We start from the raw sequence: 18,653 nt of genomic DNA on the forward strand, positions 1-18,653 counted from the left end.
CCAAAAGATGGCGATAGAGGTGCAGCATTCGCCTTGCTCCAGTTTCAAGAAGTCTTAATGCCCTGCTGGAACTGAAGTGCAATCACCTCCTAGAATGTGTAAAGGTTAGTTAGTCTTATTAAATAACTCCTTAATATTTTATTCTAGACTTAACTAGTTATGGGTTTACTGCCTCTGCTTGTATTTCCTTATTCTCTGTCTCAGAGACAAGTAATTTCACTTTTATAAACAACAGCCATAATTGCTCACATTATTTACTTCTATTGATCAATTTAATTGACCCATGTGAAGTAGACTGAAAAACACTGTTTTTTCTTATACTGCAAAAAAAGCATTGATATCCAATTTGGTCATTTTTTAAAAACATTTTTTATTTAAAAAACAAAATTTAACAGAACTGCCATGCACACTAATGTCATGTCATTTCATTTGGTCCTGCTGTTCACTTCGGGGAGTTAGAGAAGGGAATAAGACAGGGAAGAGAAATAAATAAGAACAAATTATTATGATGGGATCAGAAAAATTCAGCATGAACAGCAAAAATACACCAAAATAAAAAGAAATTCACCACACACACCATTTCAAAAATACTCTAAGTTCTGTTTGTTTGATTGTCTGAGCATGATAGTCCCACAACAGTTTTTAAACTTTGAATAAATTCCATGAATAAAATTTCAAATGCACCACTTCCATATGTCCTTTTTATATAGTTAATAGAGAAAAATAACCTAAAAACAATGGAAAAGTAGTTTAATTTGTGCCAAAAATGGGCAAAAACCCTCTACTTAAATACATAACTTTTTTCCCTCTTGAATTGTGGTTAAATAAGAGTCATCGTACCCTATTGCCTTTACAGGTTCTTGTTTTCCATTAAAACTATATTTTCTATTTTCAAATTTTATCTTTCTCATTGGGAAATCTCATTTGTTTGCTTATTTGTGTGTTGCTTTTGTTTTGCCATAAACCTCAATACGTTTTTGTTAGATTTATGCTTAAAACAAGAAAAAATGCCAATAAAGTTGTAAAATAAATTTCATTCAAGATGTATAATCTGAAAACAGTAAAAAGTACTGATTTAAAATACTGATAAAAAAAAGAAGAAGGAAAAAAAAAGATTTTTGTTGTTGTGGAGTGACTGAGTGACTGGTCCCAGGTCTCACTCGTCTCTTCCACAGGTTTGAGGTCTCCATGATGAATGTCATTTGTCTTATAAAGAGCTGTACACTCGTTCTAACCCCTCCACTCTTAAAAAAATGCCCATTGCCCACTTTGGGACTGTACAGGTACTTCACAACTCGTCCTTGTAGGTGGCGCTCTGCAGACCGGCCGGTGGCTGAGAACCCTTCAGAGTTTTATGTGACCCCCTCCAGTCCGTGCGCACATTGTCGTCATCCCACAGCGTAGACGTCTCAGTGTCGCTCACCCACTCCGGGTCCCCGGCGTAATGGCAGGGCTGCACCAGAAGAGGGTGTGTGGAATACGCCATCAGATTCCGATTGGGAAAATGGGATTTGTAGTCCTCACTATTAAGAGATGAAAAACAGCAAAATAAAATGGTTTTCAGTAGCTGAACTCTTTATTATGATTACAGGCTAGAGAAATTAGGTCAAGAATATTTTCATGTGATGACTTTTTCATGTGACATATATATATTATTTCTATAGCTTATAGTTAAGGATATAAATATATAAAATAAGATAACATATTACATATATATATATATATATATATATATATATATTAATTTAAAAAAATCCTTATAGTATAATACAATACAATATAATATAATAAATATAATTTAATATAATATAATATTCACAAAGAAAACAAGTAGTAATAAAAGAATAAAAATTGAATCATATAAAATGTACACTATATAATAAATATTTATATATCTAAATATACATCTATATTTTATTCCTAACCCTAAGTATGAGCAATATAAATATTTATAATATATATAATAAAAACTAATACTTTTTTAACATTGGGATAAAATGGGAATGTATATTATATATATACACAGTCCAGTCGAATATAATGTTATATAATATAATATAATAATATATCCCAATTATATATAATATGTATATTATATATACATCAACTGGACTGTGTATATGTATAAATATCTATTTTATCCCAATTTTAAAAAAGTACTAGTGAAGCTTACATTACAACCTTTCAAAGGAAAGAGGTCATGGCTTATCTATTTAATGTCTGTTTGGATCCAGAATCGGATAGCGAATCACTTTAGGGCTCGTGGTGCTTGACTCTACCCAATAAATGAATAAAGTATCAATTACTTTCAGCAAAAGCCTGTAGAGGTACTTCACTTTACTGAGGGTAAAACGCATGTCCTGGGCCAGCTGGCATACGGCCCGTGGCTTTGTCAGATCTGGAAGGAGAACAAAGCGGCAAATGCTGGCTAAAGTAGCTAATTTTGCTGGAATGTGGAACGGGGAAGGCAGGGCAGGGTGTTTAAAGGGTTAGCCGTCAGCGGGGCAGTAGCAGCATGCCGGTTTATGCCGGGAGAGCCGCGGATCGGTAGAAAGATTGAAAAACGCGAGGAGAATGTTGCTCTGATCTGTCTCTGTGGGGATGAGGCGCTTCAGGCGAGACGTGCCAAGCAAAATGAATAAGAGTCAGAGAAGGAGAGGAAACGGACAGAGGAAAAGGGATGGCATCATGCCAATCCACAGCACATAAACAACCAGTCATGCTGAGGAATCAAAGCTATTGCAAGATCTCAAGATTGGAGTTTCTTTCTTGGCTTAAATCTTGACACTCTGTCCATAAAAATCAAATGACTTGTACAATTACATAGTGAAGAAACTACGTAGAGAGTTTTTAGAATAAAACTCTCCAAATCAAAGCACACATTTGTGGTGAGCTATTTCAGTCAGTCCTGCTTTTCCAAAAAAATTCTGTGGACTGTAACTTAACTAGAATACTAACATTTCATTATAAACTAGACGTGTTTAACATATAATCAAGGAGAAAATCCAAGTATGCGTATGCCTATGGTAAAAATGCAAACTTTGTCAACTAAAATTAGAAACGCCACCCTTATAAGGGGTTTGCAACAAACCCCACAAATCATTTTAACATTTAAAGTATGTTTAGTCACAGTCTCTGGAGACTTGAATGTCAAACTCACTTTGGGTGCTTGTCATACATGATGGGTAGAAACTCATCCACAGGAAGCATTTTGGATATTGGTTCAGCATTAAGAAGCTTCTGAGCTCCCTGGAGAGAGATGGCGTAAGACAGCGTCCAGTAGGAGTAATCAGCGTACACCAGATTCCTCACATTCTCCACTGCAACTTCCTCTCCAGGGTTCACCTTCTTCCTGCCCAGGTATCTGCAACAGATCCCACAACAGTAAAGCTACCTGATGGGGGCGCTATATCATCTGTCATGAGACGTACAGTTGGATTACACATGCATATTTTAAAGTGCCCCTATTAAGCTATTTTAAAGGTTCCTTATTTTGTTTTAGTCTCCTACAGGTGTACATGCATCCAAGGTCATTTTTTTATTTTCTCATATATTGCAACATCACCATTTTTTTAACATTGTCTAAACAGTTTGATCAATGATTCAGTCTCTCTTAACCCCTCCTTTCTGAGAGTCTACTTTGCTGTGATTGGTCAAATGGCCCAGTCTGTTGTGATTGGTCTACTCAAGGGGTTCCCAAACACATTCCTGGAGCCTCCCCAACACTGCATGTTTTCCATGTCTCCTTAATCAAACACACCCGATTCAGATCATCAGCTCATTAGTCGAGACTCCAAGACCTGAAATGGGTGTATCAGACAAAGGAGAGATGCAAAATGTGCAGTGCTGGGTAGGCTCTAGGAATGTGTTTGGGAACCCCTGCTCTACTCTATTCTGATTGGTCAGATGACCCAGTCTGTTGTGACTGGCTGGTCTACTCTGCTCTGATTGGTCAGATGGCTCAATCTGTTGTGATTGCTCTACCACTTACAGCACATATAGGAAACTAAACGTCCATAACCATATCTGAATTTCAGCTCCGGAGGCTTTCTCAGAGCTTGTATACACAGTGAACAGTAACGCAAAGTGGATTTGCTTTCACAGTGCAGAAACCAAACTGCGTCTTCTTGACATGTTGACAACACAAACTAAACTCTTCCAGGCCTCAGCTACAACTACAGTGTTTGAGGGTCAAAATAGATGTTGTTTGCAGGCAGACAATGGAGACCGTAGGCTGGCATTATGCAAATTTGTTACAAACCTAATTAGGTTCGTGCAGGAAGTGAGACTGGAATTTCTGACGACTCGTTTCGGGCAGTTCAGAATCACTTCTTTCTTTTGGGAGACAACAATTCATTCATCGTTCACTTTTATCTTTTCACTAAATGAAAGGTAATATCTATATATAGGGGCACTTTAAATAAGAATTTAAAATTTATGTTTACATAGATATGACAAGCTTATGCTATACATAAAAACAAAAGTGTGTAAAAATCTGTAAAACATAAAAAAAGTGACAAAGCTGAATTTAAGTTTCCCTTATAACTGCAACAAAAGCAATATTCTGATTCTGGTTTCCTCTAGTCACCACGACAACCCTGTGACAGACAGGTGTCACTCACATCATGTCCCAGTCCAGCTCCACCTGCTCCACCTCCTCCATCAGCCGCACCATACGACGTTTAAAGTTGGCTTGGAAACGCACGTCATCCTCAAAGATCAGCGCCTTGTCTAGCTGCATGTCTACTATCTATGAGCAATAGACAGCAAATCATTTTGACATACTAAATACACAGCTTATTTTAATATTAAGGTTTGGAGTCAGTAAGATTTTTTTTTTTTTTTTAATTATGCATTAAATTAATCAAAATTGTACAGTAGACATTTATACTGTTAAAAATATTTCTATTTCAAATGAATGCTGTTGTTTTAAACAGTCTATTCATCAACAAATCCTGAAAAATGTATGGTTTGACCAAACTTTTTTCAACACTGATAATAATAATAATAATAATAATAATAATAATCAATGTTTCTTGACCATCAAATCAGCATATTAGAATGATTTCTGAAGGATCATGTGACGCTGAAGACTGGAGGGATGATGCTGAAAATTCAGCTTTACATCACAGGAATAAATCACATACTGTATATTCATTCGCACTGTAATAATATTTCATAATATTACTGTTTTTACTAAATAATAAATTCAGCCTTGGTGATCGTATGAGACTTCTTTCAAAAGAATTAAAAAATCCTTGCAACTACAAACTTTTAAATAGTTGTGTTCAATAAAATATGCTTACAAATGTCTGATTGTCCCTGTTTTAGATAATAAAATACCAAATTAAATGGCATTTATTTAAATAGTTTTGGGGGCCACTGACCTCTTTCCAGATGTAGTAGTGGCTCAGGAAGCAGCCCACTTCTCCTTTGGTCAGCGTGCGACCAGAGAAAGGGTCATAGTAACCAGGTAAGAGATCGACACCTAGAATCTTAATGTCGCTGCTGTTCAAAGCTCTGCATGCACACACACAATGGAAAACACAAAATTATTGCCTTTATCATCATCTGTAGATAGAAAATAGAATGCATGAAGATTCCTATAACAGTAAATGTCTATTAGAGCTGCATGATTAATCGTTGAAATATCATGATCTCGATTCAGAAACCCACAAAATCTCATTCCTAAATGACAACAATTTGTCTTTTCAACCACACAGTATCATTATTTCTGTGTTACTCAGGGTACATTCACATGACAACGATATGCTTAAAACGGAGACGTTTTTCCTTTGAGTTTTCCATGTACAGACGACACAATTGTCAAAACGATCCCCATTCATACGAATGATGACTAAAAACACTGTATTTTGCTGGCAGGCTATTAGATGGCAATGAAACACTATAGACTGAACATGTAATGCTCATGTGCATGACGTCATCGTTTTCATAGATTTGGGTTTTTGTTGTTTACACTGAGACCGTTTTCAAAAACTTGCACTTTGAAACCCGTTTTCAAAAGTTTGCGTTTTCAGGCCACCAAAACGCTGTTGTCGTGTAAATGAACGGCCAAAACGCATATAAAGTTTTCCATTTTTAGTTGAAAACGGTGTCGTGTAAATGGCCCCTCAGATTATCACAGAAGTACTGGGATAAAAAAAATATAGTTCAGATATAAACACTGATGTCTACGGTAGCGATCAAAATACAGTAAATCACCTTTTGAAAGAAATTTATGCTTCAAATAAAGACTGTATTAATTACACTATTATACCAGTAGGTGGCAACAAGTGACTGTTGCACAAGTTTGCACTTTATCGAATAGAGTAAGAGTATGCGTATTTAGCATGCTGTCTGGCAGGAGGGCTCCGAGCCTGGAATGTGGCCTGAACCCAGAGATCCCCCCCCTCCCATCCCTGGCTGAGATAGGAACAGTTGAGAGTTTATTCTCAAATCTTAACAAATTCTCAATTTATTCAGATTCATGCAGCTCTAATGTCTATTGTGTGTTTATCTATACTTACGCTCCATCTATGGCATCCACAACTTTAGCATCAATCTCTAGCTCATACAACGACCATAACATCCTGTCCCTGCGATCTGGACGTCTGCGCAGGTTTATCAAGTAGATCTGAGGAGAACACACACACACACACACACACATGCAAAATGTTCCACCAAATGTAGTGATTGCTGAAGCTCATAACAATAGTAAAAAAAACAGAGTATGCACTTTACCTCATCAAAACCCATGAGATCTGACTGTTTGGGAGGAACGTAGACATTGCGAGAGACATACATTGGCGGCCCATGGACTGCGGGAGAAATTACCTCAATTAGGACTCAAATCCTTGACAATGATTCTGTTCTATTAAGGAGCTAATTAGCACAAGCTTAGCACAATCTTCACATACAGTGGGGTCCAAAAGTCTGAGACAACATTGAAATTCACACAAGACGCTCTATGCAACTTTCTTATTTTATATTTTTTATATATTTTTATTACGTGATCATTTAAGTTTTGTAGAAGTCATAGCTATGAAAGCCTGTTTCTACCTCAGAGTAAAAAATAAAAAGGTTCTTGTTTATTTATTTCTTATAATTGACTTTATATCCCCATATTGTGACTTTTAATCTCACAATTGCAACATTTTTCTTGTAATGTTACTTTATGTCTCCAATTACAACTATATCGCCAACTTGCTAGTTTAGATTACGTTCGATTGCGTGATCTCAATCGGGAAGAATAACTTTTCACAGGTTCCAACGTTTGAGCTCCAGCGCATAAGTCATAATGCGACAGGAAGCTCACGCTCCAGGCTGTCGTGAATGTGCTCAGGATCGTTTGCTGAGGTTGTGGATTACAGGTAATAATGTTGAAAATAATGTACAGTTTTTATTGAACAGACCGATCGTTTCACTTCATAAGACCTCAATGTATCATCAGGAGCCAAGGGTATTCATTTTGTTTTGCCTGTATATGTTTTTTTTTTACTCTCAAAAGTGACATAGACGTTGACTTGAATTATACAAATTACCATGGGCCATGGTTTCAGCTAAAAATCTTTGTTACTGTTCTACTAAAGAAAATAAGTCACTCACATCTTGATTGGCCTGAGGGTGAGTAAATTAACAGCAAATTTTCATTTCTGGGTGAACTATCCCTTTAAGTGTGAACTGAATGTAATGCTTTCTGAAACTTAACTCAATGTTAATTATAATTAAATGAAAAGGTTTTATTAAATGCAATTAGCTGAACTTTAGAGTGCTTTTTAACCCACTTTATATGTGCATCTTTTTATTTAATTTCATAATTCTATTGGCTTTGAAATATGGGTAAACTGTTTATTGTAAACTAAAATATACTTTAATGACATTTCTATTCAAGCTTATATGTCGTGTATTTAAATAAATTTGTAATAACACATGTGTAATGATGAAGTAGCAATTTAAAATATATTATATATATTATAATAACTATAAATGTAATATTGAATTACACACTACGTTGAAATTATAATCAAGTACTTTACATGTGCTTTAGTATGTTAGTCAACACATCAAAATAAGTGCACTTCTTCAAATCATAACAAAAGATTATTAAAACATAGTGACTTAAAATGTATTTTAAAGTAAAAATTTCAATTTGACATTATTACAAAGTGCACTCTTTAAAAGTGTACTTAAAGTCCCCCTGTGGTGAAAAATAAGTTTTTAATGTTGTTCATATGTCTACCTGGTGTTTTTAACATGCATTAAGACAAACCATGTGCAAATTCATAAGTCAACACCATTGCTGAGTATTTTCTCTGTAAAACTGCAGTGATCTAAAGACAGTCTCAAACACGCAATTTGAAATCGCTGGTGTTCTGACGTCACAAATTACCTTGTAACCAATCACGTCAACGTGCTGTTGGGCTTTAGCATATCATTTTTCTGTTGATATGAAAAATCAGGTGGATTTAGCAATATGGCAGGTGTATAATGTATATTATGGTGTTATGATGAACTATATGACTTTCTCCATTGACGTTCTGAGTTGTTCAAAGCGTTTCTAAAGATACTGACTGTTAGAAGGCAGCTGTCTGACTCGTAAACGGGAACATGGTTTGAGTAACATTAGTAACACATTATTAGCTGTTTGATAACAAAACGCTAATCATATTAATTTCCGTTATGTGTCCAACGTTGTAAAATGCAATACCAGCGTTTCCTCAGTAAGTTCACCGAGTGGATCTTGTCTGAGCTCGTGAGAGTGAGTGGGGATGGGGCTATTTATCATATTCTTAGATCTGTGTATATTAAATGAGGCAAGGGTGTAGAGTTACATTCAAGCTATTTTAAGGCATTAAGAATTTTTTTTTCCACAGGAAAAACATTTAAATATGTAATTTTGGTGATAAAAAATTTATTTTAAGGGATAAAATTATTGACTACAGGGGGACTTTAAGTGTGTTTAGAAACAGTCATGAAAGTGTAGTCTCTTTAAGTACACTTAGGCGGCCTTTTATAAATTTCATATTTTATTATCTGCAAGTACAGTTCTAAAATTTGAAGTACACTACAAGTGCATTTTCAATAAACATGCACTTCTTTTTCACAAGGGATATGCATGCCTGCATAAGTGCTGTTATCATTAAAGCAAAAAAGGGGACATGAAACATTTGAAATTCATGTATATTTTTCAAGTTAATATCATTTAATAAATAAAAAAACGTAAATGTCAGTGTCACTCACTCAAAGATTCCAGGTAAAGGTGGACAAAATTGATTCGATCATCCTCCACAGTCTGATGAGGCTTTGCAGGTACGTTCAGATACCCATAACGGTCCTTGTTGCACAGATACATCTGAACCTCTGGTTAAAAAAGTGAATTATTTAAGATAAATAAATATTTGTCAGAAATTTTATTCACTATGCCAGCTCTTTCTAATGCTATTTAACTGTCAATCCTATAAAATGTTACAGTCAGCTGGACGCAGAGAAGAATTTTTCCATCCCACCAAACTAAATCCAAATGTTAAACTCATCATATTGCATAAGATAAATGAGATACATCGGAGTCATCCAGAAGGGGGCACCATACCCGATATTCTGCAGGAGAAAGCAAAAACGATGATGTCGTCAAAGGGCCAGGAGTAGTCTTTGTGAGGAGGGTGAAAGGACACTTTCTTGGTGCCCTGTTTGCGCAGGTCCAGCAGGATAGTTGAGTGGACCATTGGGACAGGGTAGCAGCCCAGCCTTTGACGTTGCTTTGTGGGGAAGTACTCAGCGGTACGACGATAATAGCCCTGAAACAGAGAGAAAACTGAACAACAAAAACAAAAAACAAAGTGTTTGAGCAAACAGCACCTAAACAGACCCACAATGAACAGTCACCCTCAAAAGTGATGTTGTATTACTTTAGAGATGCTCACTTAAACTGAATTGATGACTTCTTCAGTCACATTGTTTGTGCACACAGCTTTACTGCCAATATCTGCTCTGTCATATGTAGCACTGAGAAATCTGATTCCTCTGAATGTTTGTTTGGACAATTCATGTAAATGAACCCATTTAAAAAAATGATTCACAGATTTAAAGGGTTAGTTTACCCAAAAATGAAAATTCTGTCATTAATTACTCACCCTCATGTCGTTCCCGTAAGTCCTTTGTTCTTCTCACTCGTTCGTTCATCTCACCCGTAAGACCTTCGTTGAACACAAATTAAGATATTTTTGATGACATCCGGTGGCTCAGTGAGGCCTCTATTGACAGCAAGATAATTAACACTTTCAGATGCCCAGAAAGGCTACTAAAGACGTATTTAAAACAGTTCATGTGACTACAGTGGTTCAACCTTAATGTTATGAAGTGACGAGAATACTTTTTGTGCCCAGAAAAAAAACAAAATAACGACTTCATTCAACAATATCTAGTGATGTGCGATTTCAAAACACTGCTTCATGAAGCTTTGAAGCTTTACGAATTTTTTTTTTTGAATCAGTGGTTCGGAGCGCGTATTAAACTGCCAAAGTCACTGAGATATTGTTGAATAAAGTCGTTATTTTGTTTTTTTTTTGGTGCACAAAAAGTATTCTCGTCACTTCATAACACTGTAGTCACATGAACTGTTTTAAATACGTCTTTAGTACCTTTCTGGGCATCTGAAAGTGTTAATTATCTTGCTGTCAATAGAGGCCTCACTGAGCCATCGGATTTTATTAAAAATATCTTAATTTGTGTTCTGAAGATGAATGAAGGTCTTACAGGTGTGGAATGACATGAGGGTGAGTAATTAATGATAGAATTTTCATTTTTGGGTGAACTAACCCTTAAAATTCCCAAGCCGAAGCTCCAATGCAACATTTTATGTTTTTTTTTTAGCAAAATATTTAGTTAAATCATTTAAATGATTGCAAGTTGAAAACAGTTGTTTTTTTGTGGAAACAGCATGTATTTGAAATAGAAATCTTTTAAAACACTATAAATGTATTTACCGCTATTTTTGATAAGTGCATTCTTACTGAATAAAAGTATCAATTTCTTGAAAAAACTTATAGTGACCCCAGTCCTTTGAATTGTACACACACACATACACACACAATGCAGTTAGCTACTTTGTATTAGCTTGACTGTAGTTTAACTCATTTAAATCACCAGTAGCTTATAAATTCAAAAGTAGATTATAAATTTATAAACTTCTCCAATGCTCTTATTAATATTATACAGCAACAGTGGAAGCTGATGTGGCCAATTTATTGATGTGGCATATTGCAAGATGAAATGTTAGCTATCACTCATTGTGTTTTAAGAACATACACATGTACACAAACTAACACGCGCTTCCAAGCTGGAACTCATGATTCTGTACCTGTGGAGTGATGCCACACCAGTAGTTGGAGTATGCTGACTGTGAGTCCAGCATGGGGGCAATAACAGACTTATTTTCCGCCATCAGGAGGTGCAGGGTGTCCGGGTTGGTCAGGATGTTGTCTGTGTCTGAATACTGTATATAATTTAATAGTCATGATATTAGCAAATATAAAACAGATAGACTAAAGAGATGGTGTTAAGTCAGTTGCACGCCTATCTAGTCCAGAATTTAAAGCAAATCACAGTAGTAGTATTTCTGTGATTTTAGAGTTATTAGACCTCAGCGCAGCGTTTGACACTATTGATCACAATATCCTTGTCTCTCGCCTAGAAAAGATGGTGGGAATATGGGGCATGGCACTTGAATGGTTTAAGTCCTTCCTCTCTAACAGGACTTTTTCAGTTCATTTTGGTCAACATTTTTCCCATTGTATAGTGGGGTTCCGCAAGGATCTATTCTTGGCCCAATCCTGTTTTCATTATATATGCCAAATTTACTACTGAATTTGTTTACATCAAATTAAATCATGGATGGTTTGAAGCTCCGTACACCCCAAGTTTCTCAGATCTGGGCATTTTGGCCCCCTTCTATAAATTGGTGGTAAAGAATCTTGGTGTACAGTTTGATAATTCTCTGAAATTTGATAAACAGATTAATTCTGTGTGTTTTTTTTCCCTCTGAGATCAATGGCAAAGGTTAATACGTTCCAGTCTTCTAGTGATTATGAAAACCAATATATCCATGCTTTCCTTTCTGTAAGACTGGATTACCGTAATTCAATGTGGGTGTTATCATCTTCAATTACTGCAGAAAGCTGCTGCCAATCTTTTGACAGGTACTCATAAATAACAGCACGTAATGCATATTTTAGCCTCACTACATTGGTTGCCAATTCAATTTAGAATTTATTTCAAATTATTGATCCTTGTATATAAAGCATTACACGAATTAGCATCTCCATAGTTAGCGCAACTTCTTCAAGTGCATAAACCAGCTAGGACCCTAAGGTCAGCAAGTCAGATGACTTTAGACGTTCCTAGACTGAAATTCAGTGCGACCAGGCATTCGCAGTAGCAGCTCTGAAGCGTTGTAATAACTTAACGCTTTATCTAAGACTAGCATCTTCATTAGGTTCTTTAAAGCGAGTTGATCCAACTGGTAAACTGGGAGGGGCTCCAATTTATTTTATGTACTGACTCTGTCTGTTGTTGATTGTATGTGTCATGTTATGATGTTATTGTTGATCATTTTATTTATGATTGTACAGCACATCGGTCAACGTGCTCTTGTTTAAATAGTGTTTTATAAATAAAACAAACAAACAAGATATTAGCAGATATAATTCCAGTGAATTCCAGCACAATTTATGACCCCAATAAGAACTGAACCTCCATGAACCTTTGAGAATATTGATCTGGTTTTATTTTTTTTTAATATTACTATTATAGATATTTGGGTAAGTATGATCCAAAATCGGGGTGTATATGCTTTAACTGGGTCATACCAGAATGTAGTCAGCCCAGCGTTTCTTGGCAAAGTTCAGCGCTGCCTGTTTGAGCTTCATAACATACTCATAGCGGCCGTTAGTCCAGTGCTTGGGCCCCAGCTCACCCGCGTAAGACCTGTGCAGATAAAACAAGCAATCAAATCAAACTTCATTGGTGGTACCTAAACTTCAAAAAATCCAAAAGCATTTTAGAATTGTGGTTTTATCAGCGCAGCATATCTGCCAGTTGTGCATGTTGTGTGATGATCATCTCACGTGGGTTTATCTAAAGGTCTCCACTCCACATAATGATACTGTGTTTGCATGACGGTGAGCCATTCTCGCAGGATTGCTGTTGTGTTGTCAATGTTGTGGTCTGTTGCTGCCCTACAGGAAACAATATACAGAGAGACAGCAAGTATCATGGTATCATTCAATTGTGTCAAAAGACCAGTAAAGTCATATGGTGCAAACAACATGCAGAAACATAAAAAACACAAAACATGAAGTGATATCATAGCGAGGACCCCGATCACCTACATGACTGCGGGTCAATAAATCTCTTAATATACGTCTCTTAATATAAAGATAATTCTCCCTTTTAAAGACAAGGCAAGGTTACTTCAGGTTGTAAAATGTCATGTGGTGCAACTCCCTCCAAAAATGTAGTATTTATTAATGAAAATATCTTTAAAAATATATTTAACTTATATTTTAACTTTTTTAAAAAAAATAATAATAATAATAATAATAATTAAGATTTATGTATTCAAGGTTTAAGTAAAATATAGTGTTACTTTATACTTGATAGTTACACCTCGTGACATTTTAAGAGCAATTAAATTTAAACCGGTTGAACATTATATAAAAGATTTTCAACTTTTATGACTGCATGATTGTTAAAAGATTTTTCCATTTCTTTATCTAGGACACTCTTATTTGTCATTGACCCAACTACTGAGTAATACAAATTAACTACATGAACTAACATGTTATGCCATTTGTGATGTAGTATCTGACTTCTCTTATTTAAATCACAAAATAAACTACTTAAAACTATTTTGAACGGTAAATCATACACTATATGGCGTATTCTTTTTTACCTAGTTTATTTTCTAAATACTATGCGCTAGAAATAAAATAAATGTAGTATTAAAGTGGATAAATAAAGAACACATCCTAAACGTTATTAGTTGGGGGAAGGGGATCTGCTTTTGGGGGAAAGTCTGCAAAAATCAAGGGGAGGAGGTGATGAAATGCAAATAAGATTGACCTATTGACATCTACAAATGGTAAAAAGATAATCAACCATATTAAACTGCAGGGAAGGAAGTCACCTACCAGATAGAGATGCGCTCTTTGGGATAGTTTAATCTCTCGAGAGCTCCGAGGTAATATGGTAAAGAATGAGCAGCGTTCCGTGCGATTATAACTATAACGACCGTGGGCGGCTGCATCTTTGACTCTTCGGTATAATTTTCCTCTGAAAAGTAACATTGTGCTACCGCAAGAATGGTCCAAACAGTTATAATCCCAGATAACATGGCTAGATTTCGATGGTCCGCTGCGTCGTTGCACAAACAGTCCCATCCGCGTCAGCAGCTGACTTGAAGGAAAGAGGGCTCTTCCCTAAACTTCATACTCCCCCTCAATTCTCCGTTCCCCCCTGAAAGAGCCAACGTGTTCTGTTAGCTGTGTTTGAGTTACAACTTCCGTGTGAGGATTTGTTCTCCGAACTGTTACATTATATGTTCAGTGTAACGTTTTACATTCACTATTATTTCGAATGTTTCACCGGAGCACATTGACGTTCTTTTCTAAACCCCAACTGTTACATTTTAGAATGTTCAATGTTGAATTAACGTTTCGCTACATTGTTTCGCTAGCTTAAATGTTTTAGAGTAGAATGTCGACGTTCATTTGGGGGATTTTTTGTCGTCTAACAGAGCATATAGTGATTTTCTTTTTCGCAACCAAAGAAAGCGTCTGAACCACTGCCATTTTAGCGATTTTATATCACTGACATTAGGCTTGTAGAGATGGATGACGCGGTGATCTTTTTGAAACGTTTGGTCCAGGTTCCCAGAGCACAACAATACTAATTTCTTAAACTTTTTTCATTTGTTACATACTGTCTGAAAGAAACGACGAAATTAATAAATAACAGTGTCTTTGGTGTTAGCAGCTGAAACCACAGCGTCATCAGAAAGCAACGAAACAACCACACAAACACAAAGTTCTACAATTTTTTTCTTTCACTAAAAGTTTGCCTACAGTGAACAACCACAAGAGGGATGTGTTGAGCTTGTTTCACAAATGAACCAACGGGAATTTTAATATGACGTGTCTCCATCGGTTTGACATTAGAAGAGCTATTTTTTTCAGTATTATGTGTAGCTAAAATAATAGACAGACAGACAGACAGACAGACAGATAGATAGATAGATAGATAGATAGATAGATAGATAGATAGATAGATAGATAGATGTTGTTGCACTTTAATTTAAATCACTTATAAAAAAAAAAAACTCCGTATTGATTCAGTCTTTTACTGGTTGTTCATCTACAAAGGAATGTAAAATTGATCAGTGGCCATCCACACTATTGAGTTTTTGTCTTTATGAATGCTGAAATGCTCCTTACAGAGAGATCAAGTGAAAGAGAGATGCTCAATGACCAGATGCTGCAGAAGAGCAGAACCTTGGAGGGTGTAATTAGAAAAGAAAACAGCCTGCAGAAAACAAAGAGATAAAGGCGATGAGAGAGTAAACGGAATACGGCTGACATCCAGCGAAGCTGATTTCGAGTAGCCTTTCTATCATTGGCCAGCCTCATTGCCTGTAACAATTAAATTAGCACCGTGCTCAGGCTTGGTCCGGAGACTTGGGTCAAAGGGAGTGTCGTTTCATGGTACCCACGCCTACCCCTCCAACCCCTGGCCCTCGGAGGGCACTTTCCCAGCGCCTTTAGCACAGCCAACCCTGAGAGAGTTCACCAACATCCCAACTAACTTTTCACTGCTGGGTCAAAGGTCTGAGGAGCAGGGCAGCAGGGTGTGGCGGGGGGTCGAGGGCACACAAGACAACTAGCCCGGGCCCAAACATTTATTCAGAGAAGGAGGGGGCCATTTTTCCCTGGACAACTTTGATTAAGCCACTTTATCCTATGCCTAGTGGGGGGTCTTCCATGAGCCTATGGATATACGAAGCCATGTGGCATACAAAGTGAAAGGGGGGTCCAATGGTCCCAGCATCTCCGCAGACTGTTTCTTTACTGGGTCAGTCAAAATCCCTAAAAGGGCAGCTGCAACACTATGGGAAAGCCTAAAACTTCATCCAGCATTGCGATAATCAATAACATGTTCCCATACAGACGTCTCACGGCTCATCAGCTCAATAACTGTCACTCACGGTCCCACGCTCAGCTCAATTGCACAGACTTACTCAGCAGTCGTGAAGTGACTGTCCAACACTGAATGAATGTCAGTTTGCAAAATTAGTTTGAATCTTCACTGAAGCTTTTTGGGAGGCTTGGTTCATAAAAAGACTGGCTGTGTTCTGAATGGAGTACAAGCATACTGCTTACTGGAACAGTAGTATATGCTAAATGCCACAGACTCAAAAAAAAAAAGTGCTTTTACCTACATTTTTGCAAAAAAAACAAAAACATACAATTCACTGCAGTTTACAGCTGAAATGACCACTAAAGGTGGTAAAATACTTTTATTTTTTTAAAACACTTTTATTCCTTTTCATACAAATTTTAATTATAGGGTATTATTGGCGATTATTTGCACAATACTATGTTATGACCTCAAAACACTTTTACCATAGTGCATGATTTGTAAACTGACAACTGCATCACATAAGCAGCTCCATATATGTGGCTTTTCTCACGTAGTAAACTTGCTCAGTAACTCATCTGGTACAGCAGGTCACTTGTGAAGCGGAGTACTCGGGTAAGAGTCACGATAAAAGAGCTGAAAGACTTGTTGAAGCAGCTAAAATAGCATGGTTGCTTTTTTTAGGGTTTAGTGTAGGTTGTACATTATTTTTAAATGTGATAGAGCATTAACCTTTTAGCACTACTCACCTGACATCTAATTTCCAAACTGCTGCAAAACGTAAAACCAACATAATAAAAAGCTGGCATATTCACGTTCATCTGTTTTATCATTTTGCAGAAATGTCGACACAGGCACATTTTTCCAGTGAGCCCAATTTGTTGTCACAAAATGTTGGCACAAATATCGCTGGTAATTAAGCATGTAGTCTTTTGGAAACAATTATTGTTATTTTGAATCAAATTTTGTATAAACAAGTCTTTATGTCTTAGTGCTTTATATCATTGGAATCCCTGGATCAAGTTGAACAAAACAACAACTTTTCCAAACTCCTCTAGACCGTTTATTGAATCTTTACCACGTTTTGCTTAGATCATCTTCAGATAATAAAAAATTAGGCTGCATCCAAAATTGCATACTTCCCTACTATATAGTAATATGTAAAGTATGTGAAGAGTAGTATGTCTGAATTCACAGTATTCATAAAACAGTAGGTGAAAAGCACCCAGATGACCTACTTCTTCTGCCGAGATTCTGAAGTGCACATCCATTGGACACTTTACTATACCATGAGGCCACAGGAGAGGATTTGTGAATGGCAGTGAAGCAACAGTGTAAGTCACAAGACAATTACAACATGGAAAATGTTGTAATTGTCTATACACACTTTTATAGAATGTATTTTTGTACTAATGTACTTTTTTAGCGGTTGCAAAGTAATTACTTTTTCAAAAAAGTACCTACTCAGAGAGTATGTGATTTTGGATGCAGCACAAAAATTATCAAAATCTACTTGAGTGCATTCTAGGAAATCTAGTATGTTATCATGGTATTTTATGTATATAGAAAATGTGCATGCTTTTTAAGGCAAAAATATGAAAATAGTAGTATGCCATTTTGAACATACCCACCACTTTCTGGAGCTCAAAAAAGTTAGTCTGACTAATAATACCACCAGCACTACTGTGAAAGTACAATGCATTTCAATTCTTTTCTGACTTTGTGGCTGATTCGGCAAAAAGATACATCTTAAGGAAAGAGAGCTACTGGGGATGTGTTGATAGTATAGATAAATTGACTGGTAATCAGACCATTGGGTACCTCATATGTTCCCATTTGGCCAATACTGCAAGATGACCAAAGCACTTAGACGAAATTGCCTCTGTAAATCTATAGCAGTGTAGTGATTTTGTTCCATCAGTAGAGTGGGATTCAGTGACACCTTTTAAAAGCACATGCATTGCTTAACACAGTTCTGCAAACCATTGCTTTTTCATATTGAAGTAATAGTGTACTGTTAAACTTTGCTGAACAGAGACCCACCTAATAAGGTTCCAATATTACATGTGATGTACTGGGTGATGGACACCGCTGGTCTCCCTCCGGGCTTGATAAAGAGGCCTTGACCAATAGTGAATTTATATAATTTAATTGTTCTATATTATTGTTATTTTTAAAAATAGTTTAAGGCATAATTCTGTTGGTATAGTGGCACAGGGTTGTAGTTCACCCAAAAATAAAAATTCTGTTATTATTTACTTATCATGTCTTTCCAAACTTTATTTTACAGTACATCCACTTACGTGTACTTACAGTGTACTACCTAAGAATTAATATAAGGTAACTACATGGGTTAAGATTAGTTTTAGGGGTAGGTTTAGGGTTAGTACCTAGCTATTACCCAGTTATTGTAATTACTATAATAAGTACACAGTATATGTACATGGGGAACAGAACTGTAAAAT

The 18,653-nt window shown here is 36.3% G+C and overlaps 1 protein-coding gene across 1 annotated transcript; it reads right to left on the reverse strand.

Annotated features, from left to right (window-relative positions):
* Positions 1-345: 345 nt before the first annotated feature.
* Positions 346-14,954, reverse strand: cercam (cerebral endothelial cell adhesion molecule). Its single transcript, XM_051910891.1, has 12 exons — positions 14,187-14,954; positions 13,122-13,232; positions 12,864-12,981; positions 11,357-11,491; positions 9,590-9,794; positions 9,241-9,360; positions 6,742-6,818; positions 6,528-6,634; positions 5,388-5,520; positions 4,623-4,750; positions 3,161-3,364; positions 346-1,523 (listed from the first exon to the last, which is right to left on the reverse strand). Exons 1-12 carry the CDS (start codon positions 14,387-14,389, stop codon positions 1,289-1,291), a joined length of 1,776 nt encoding a protein of 591 aa, XP_051766851.1. The 5' UTR covers positions 14,390-14,954; the 3' UTR covers positions 346-1,288.
* Positions 14,955-18,653: the final 3,699 nt, after the last annotated feature.

The sequence above is a fragment of the Ctenopharyngodon idella genome, chromosome 10 (genome assembly GCF_019924925.1).
Source record: "Ctenopharyngodon idella isolate HZGC_01 chromosome 10, HZGC01, whole genome shotgun sequence".
Taxonomy (NCBI): Eukaryota; Metazoa; Chordata; class Actinopteri; order Cypriniformes; family Xenocyprididae; genus Ctenopharyngodon; species Ctenopharyngodon idella.